The sequence below is a fragment of the Brassica oleracea genome, chromosome C3 (assembly GCF_000695525.1).
Source record: "Brassica oleracea var. oleracea cultivar TO1000 chromosome C3, BOL, whole genome shotgun sequence".
In the NCBI taxonomy this organism is placed as follows: domain Eukaryota; kingdom Viridiplantae; phylum Streptophyta; class Magnoliopsida; order Brassicales; family Brassicaceae; genus Brassica; species Brassica oleracea.
Genome location: NC_027750.1, coordinates 21,638,165 through 21,644,441, shown reverse-complemented (window position 1 = coordinate 21,644,441; position 6,277 = coordinate 21,638,165). Strand labels below are relative to the sequence as shown.

The window sequence follows — 6,277 nt, the reverse complement described above, 5'->3', positions numbered from 1 at the left end:
TTACCCATTAGATTCACCAACGAATAGTATTTTGTTCTTTCGTATTTCGTATCTTAAAAAAAAAAAAAATTATATTATATTTTTTAAATAAAAACTAAAAATAAATAAAAAATAGTAATAGCTTGAAAAAAATTTAACGTCGTCAGCAAAACACAGATCCTAAATACTAAACATTAAATATTTGGATAAACCCTAAATCCTTTGATAAATCCTAAACCATTGGATAAATCCTAAACCCTTGGATAAATCTTAAGTTCCACATCATAAACACTAAACATTAAATCTTAAAAACACTAAATCATTAATCCCAAATTCTAAACCGTTGGATAAATCTTAAACCTAGGGTTTATGGTTTACCCAAGAATTTAAAAATTTAAAGGTTTAAGGTTATTATTTAGAGTTTAGGGTTTAATGTTTCGTTGACGATGTTAAAAATATTAAAAAATAATTTACAACTATTACTATTTTTATTTATTATTGGTTGGTGAACTTTCGCCTGCGGTAAACTCTGGAAAATTTCCTATATATATATGGTTAACTAGTCAAGTATATGTCCCCACTCCTCCATTGCTACAAATAGTTTACATAACAAAAAGAAGAAACATTATAAGAAAGAGAACATCTCAACGTAACATCCTCTAAATTTGATAATAGCAATATATACACAAGTCAGCTTCAGGATGAGCCAGTGTGTTCCAAACTACCACATCGATGATACTCCGGCGGCCACCGTCCGCTCCACTAAAGCTGCAGATATCCCCACGTATGTACCATTTTATCAGTATATTATTGGCCTCAATATGTAATAATTAACTATAGTCTATCTATGTCTTGTGCAGGCTAGACTATGAGGTAGCCGAGCTGACGTGGCACAACGGGCAACTAGGGTTGCACGGCTTATGTCCACCGCGGGTGCCTGCTCTGTCAAAATTCTCCACTGGCGCCGGTGGAACGTTGGAGTCAATAGTGGACCAAGCTACTCGCTTCCCTAACCCTAAGCCCACCGATGAGCTCGTCCCATCGTTCCACCACCGCTATTCCAGGGTCCGCATGGACGCGCTTGTCCCCGAGCAGCAGAGCCAGCCCGCCACCGGCGTGGGCTCGTGTAGCGATGGTCATCCCATGGATGGTGGGAAACGAGCCAGAGTGGCGCCCGAGTGGAGCGCGAGCAGGAGCCAGCGCCTGACCATTGACACCTACGGCTTCACCTCAACATCGCTGGATGATAACTCCAGCTCCGGCGGGAAGCCTTTCCCCAAAACCACCAACATCGACGATCATGACTCCGTCTGCCACAGCCGCCCACAGGCAATTAGTTTCTCATTTTATTATTATAACTTATTCCTTCTAATTAATTTATTATATATCACTTAAAAAAAATATTTTTGAATTACAACGCTATATATAGGTGGAGGAAGAAGAAGAAGAGAAGCAAACGGGAGGAAAATCATCAGCTTCAACCAAGAGAAGCAGAGCCGCTGCTATTCACAACCAATCCGAACGTGTAATTCATTCACTCCTTCAACCATTTATTACTCTTATTTATTTATTTTGAGAGGAATAATTATATTGTTATTCGTCGACTAGTGTTTCATAGTTAATGTTTTCTTTGTATAGGAATGAAATTTCAGAGTTAATATTCATTAATTAAACATTGGTGATTGTCTCTTGATTGGTTTTATTGCAGAAGAGGAGAGATAAGATCAATCAAAGGATGAAGACGTTGCAGAAACTGGTTCCCAATTCCAGCAAGGTACCTCATTTTACATGCATCATAAACTGTCGTTAAATTATTATTTTCTCTTCTTTTGGTCAACTGCTAAATCAAATTTATATGAGTATACGTACGTAATAATATATAATAATAAAAAATACTATAAATAAAGTAGGTACGAAAATAGCTAGAGGGGATAAGAAGGGTGGTGGACCAAAGGAAAATGAATGTATACAAAGAAATGGATCTCATACGATGGTTTTACTCCACACACTTATGCTCGATCTCTCTTATTTGTTTGGCCCCGAAAAACTGATTTTACATCTCTTTACGACTTTGTCCGGCCAATTGGTCCATTCATATGCCCTTAATTACTATATGCCACATTTTGGCTGTCAATCAAAATTCAACCAACACAATCAATTAACACAATCTACATTACATATGTATAGTGTACTATTATTAATTAGTGTAGACATGTGTTCATCGATCATCCCTTGAGTTGGTTTGGTTAAATAATACATCAAAAGGAGTGAATGGTTTGATAAGTTACAATTTGGAACTAGACCGATAAAGCGTCCATGTTGGATGAAGTGATAGAGTACTTGAAACAACTCCAAGCACAAGTGTACATGATGAGCAGAATGAACATGCCCTCCATGATGCTTCCCATGGCCATGCAGCAGCAACAACAACAACTTCAACTAAATCTCATGTCCAGTTCCATGGGCTTAGGGCTTCGCATGGGGATGCCCGGTCTAGGTCTTGTCGACCTTAGTTCTATGAACCGAGCTGCTACTGCAACGGCTCCTAATATCCATGCCAACATGATACAGAACCCATTTGTGCCCATGACTTCTACCTCATGGGATGCCTCCTCTTCCACCGACCCTCGATTTCAGTCTCCTCTTATCCCCGATCCTATGTCAGCCTTTCTTGCATGCTCCTCGCAGGTTATACAACTTTTTGTTTTATATAAAACTTTTATACTTCAATTTTGTTTAAATCTAATGAAGAATTGACATGCAGCCAACGACGATGGAAGCATATAGCAGGATGGCTGCGTTATATCATCAAATGCAGCAACAGCTTCCTCCTTCAAATCAAAATTGATATATTACCTTACGTTTACATATGTGTTATACATATCGACAATAAATGCATATTCCATTGTATTTTAATTTGTACTAGATCTCGACTCGTGCAACCGCGTGGATGTTTGTTTTTATTTAATTTTATATAAACATTTTGTTTTCAATTCTAAATTGGTATATATTATAATGTATATGCGGTGTTTCTATCCCTTTTTAAAACATAATAATTTTAACGTATATTTTTTTTTATTAAATTGGTTGTTTCAAACTTTCACAAATTATTAAAAAATTAAACTTTTAGCTTCATAGATTTATATTATCGAGTATATTAAGGTTGTTCAAACATAATAATATTAGAGTATACTTGTTCTCCATCAAATAGATTGTTTCAAACTTTCACATGTGTTTATTTCTTCTTATATATTTTTTTTGTTTGTTGGATTAGTATTTCATTATTGAATAAATAAATAGAAATAGAATTTGGAAAATATTAAAGTATTATCATCTCCAAAGATAATCAAACATTTCACAAAATAAGAAAGTTAACAAAAACTAAACTTAAAGCTTCATGTATAAATTTAATAAAGAATTTAATTAAACATTTAATTATATTTTTTAAATGAACTATATACAAAAGACAAATCAATGTGAAAACAGTTTAGTTTTAAAAATGCACCTGATTAGGTGTAGAAGTCTCGAAAAATATTTTTGCTCCTTACAGTCTCTTTCAAATACGATGGTACATGATATAGAAGTAAAAATTGATAACAGAGTTTTCAGATCATTTTTTTTTGCTTGGAAATGATTGATAGTTATTCAATTCCTACAATGTAGCAATATTGTGTTATAGACATATTATTTAGTTCCTATAATCTAGAAAGTGAGTTAGTTAGACCTATAATAATGATAAGATTAAAGATTAAATGTAACATGATTTTCTAGTAATATGTACATTAGGTCTATTTTTTAAAAAAATCATACATGAATCAAGGTTGTGACTTCTGTTTTAATATATAAGATGTATAGGCTACACATGACTATGATTACCTTTTAAAGCACCTAAAAAGGATCCGGTTGTATCTGAATATCGTCCGAGAAAATAATTATTATGTTTGAATGAATTTGTAACCTCACTCTAAAATCAGAAGCGAACAACTACTTTTTTTTTGATAAGTGGTGGTTTCAGTATCCTTACAGTTAGGGCAGAGCATTTTATTCGTTAAATTTAATTCGATTCATTATTTATTTTGATTCGATCCAGAAAATCCAGATATTTGTAAATCTTTGAAGCAAAACAAATATTAAAAATCAATATCCGTTAAAAACGAAGCAAATCACAAATACTATAAAAAGTTAGAGACGGATATCAGTTCCGCTCCGACTTTTGTACAAATAGATGTATATCTGCGATTAAATGTAGAGTTTTAAATGTATAATCTTATATAATTATTTAACATATAATTTATTAAATTTTATTTTAAAAATTACTTATAAAATATTAAATTAAAAAAATATAAATCTTTATACAAAACTACATTTTTTCTAAAAACATTTTTATAAGAAAATTATTAATTTTAAATAATAAAACATTTAGTTTCATTAATTTTTTACTTAATATTTTTATCATGTAAAATATATTTCTAAAAAATAAAAAAATAATTTGATATTTTTTTAGATTTGTAGTGAAAAAAGTGGATGAAGCATCCGTAAATATCCGTGAATATTCGCAAATATCAAAAAAGTTTTTGAATATTCAGAAAATTGAATATTATTTTTACGAAGCAAAAAAAATCGAAAAAATTAGATATCCGTGAAATACAAAGCAAATCACAAATACTAAAAAAAATATGGTACTATTGTAAAATCCTTCGTTTTCACGAATTAATTATGACACCACGAATAAATATAAAAGCCAAATCGAAGGAAACACAAGGGCATATGCTTTGTCTGCAAAATTCCACAATAATTTGATGATAATGTTTGTAACAGTGTGCGAATATTTATATTTGTAAAAGGTGTTGTAAATGAGATTGGGTGTCAACAGGTCAACTTGTCCCAGACTATCACCACACGTTTGTAAACAAAAAATCTAATTATTAATAAGCAAAAGTGACTCCAAATAAATGAATAATGCCAAGTTAAGTAGTAGTAATCAGTCGATCGTAATGACCACAAACCCTAGATCCCACCTGTCATTTTGCTATTGGACAGCTGCTCTGAAATTTTATTTTATTTATTCCAAAAAAGAGTTAAATCAAATCAGCTAACACCAAAGGTCGACACCAGTTGGTTTGATAGTTATGTATGTTATATTATATACTCCCAAAATATACGAATCGCCCCAACTAAACGGTGGTTGTGACTTGCGACGCGATGTTAATCAAAAGGAGTGAAGGGTAACAGGCATTTGAATCCATTTACAAATAAATCTGAAATGGTTAATATGAAATATGTAATGGGTGAGATAAAACATTTAGTATATACTTGATCCATTATCACCTATTACTAAAATCTAGACGGTTACTCCCTCCGTTTTGAATTAGATATCGTTTTAAAGCAAAATTTTTCGTTCCAAAATTAGTGTCATTTTATGATTTCAATGCAAAATTTTTTGATTTTTTATTTTAATATATTTTTCTATTGGTTGAAATCTGGTTAGGTGTATTGATAATGATGTTTTTATCTAGTAAATAGATAAATTTAAATGTTTTATTAATCTGTGAGTCTAGAACGACAAGCAAAATGAGTATAACGTTTTAATAACCAGTGTATTGTATATATTTTCTAATCAGTATGCAATTGCCGTCGATTTGAATCATTGCCACAAACAAATAAATAAATTTAGATGTCCTGATTCGAGACGATTAGATATGTCACATGTGTGATAGCTATAAAACAATGAATCGCAGGAAGATAAATTCAAAAAACGATTCCTTTCACACCGACAACAGATGAGAGATGACTATTGAAACGGAATTAGTCAGAGTAGCAGCTCATCGCCCTACCTTACGACGTTAGGGGGAATCCTCTTGACGGGCCGAAATAGGCTGCCTTAAAGCCTATTATCAGTTCTATATAAAGCCAACATCAGATAAGCTGCGTAATATAACATGGTGCCGATTATCTTGGGCTTCAAATCAAAGTATTGTTTGGTTGCTGTAATGCTGTATGACTAGATACAGATTCAGTTTGAACAGTGGCTCTAGGCTAGGTTGATTGGCTCCTCCCCCTGTTCTAAAAATCGGCCGCCTAGCCGTCTAGACGCTACGCGTCACTTTTCCGCCCCGATTTATGCCAAATCGGTTTAAAAAATCGGATATCCGATTTTTTCCGCCTAGACCGCCTAAATGACCGTCTAGCCGCCTAAATGACCGTCTAGCCGCCTAGGCGGCCCGCCTAATCTATTTTTTTATTTTTTTTATTTTTTTTTATATATTTTTTTAATTTTTTTAATTTTTTTTTAGTTTTA

General features: G+C 32.8%; 1 protein-coding gene across 1 annotated transcript; it reads left to right on the top strand.

Moving 5' to 3' along the window:
• Positions 1–554: 554 nt before the first annotated feature.
• Positions 555–2,972, top strand: LOC106328122 (transcription factor UNE10-like). The gene is made up of 6 exons (XM_013766494.1): positions 555–763; positions 840–1,308; positions 1,409–1,504; positions 1,688–1,753; positions 2,281–2,667; positions 2,744–2,972. The coding sequence occupies exons 1-6, from the start codon at positions 681–683 to the stop codon at positions 2,825–2,827; spliced, it is 1,185 nt and encodes a 394-aa protein (XP_013621948.1). The 5' UTR covers positions 555–680; the 3' UTR covers positions 2,828–2,972.
• The last annotated feature ends 3,305 nt before the right edge of the window (positions 2,973–6,277 follow it).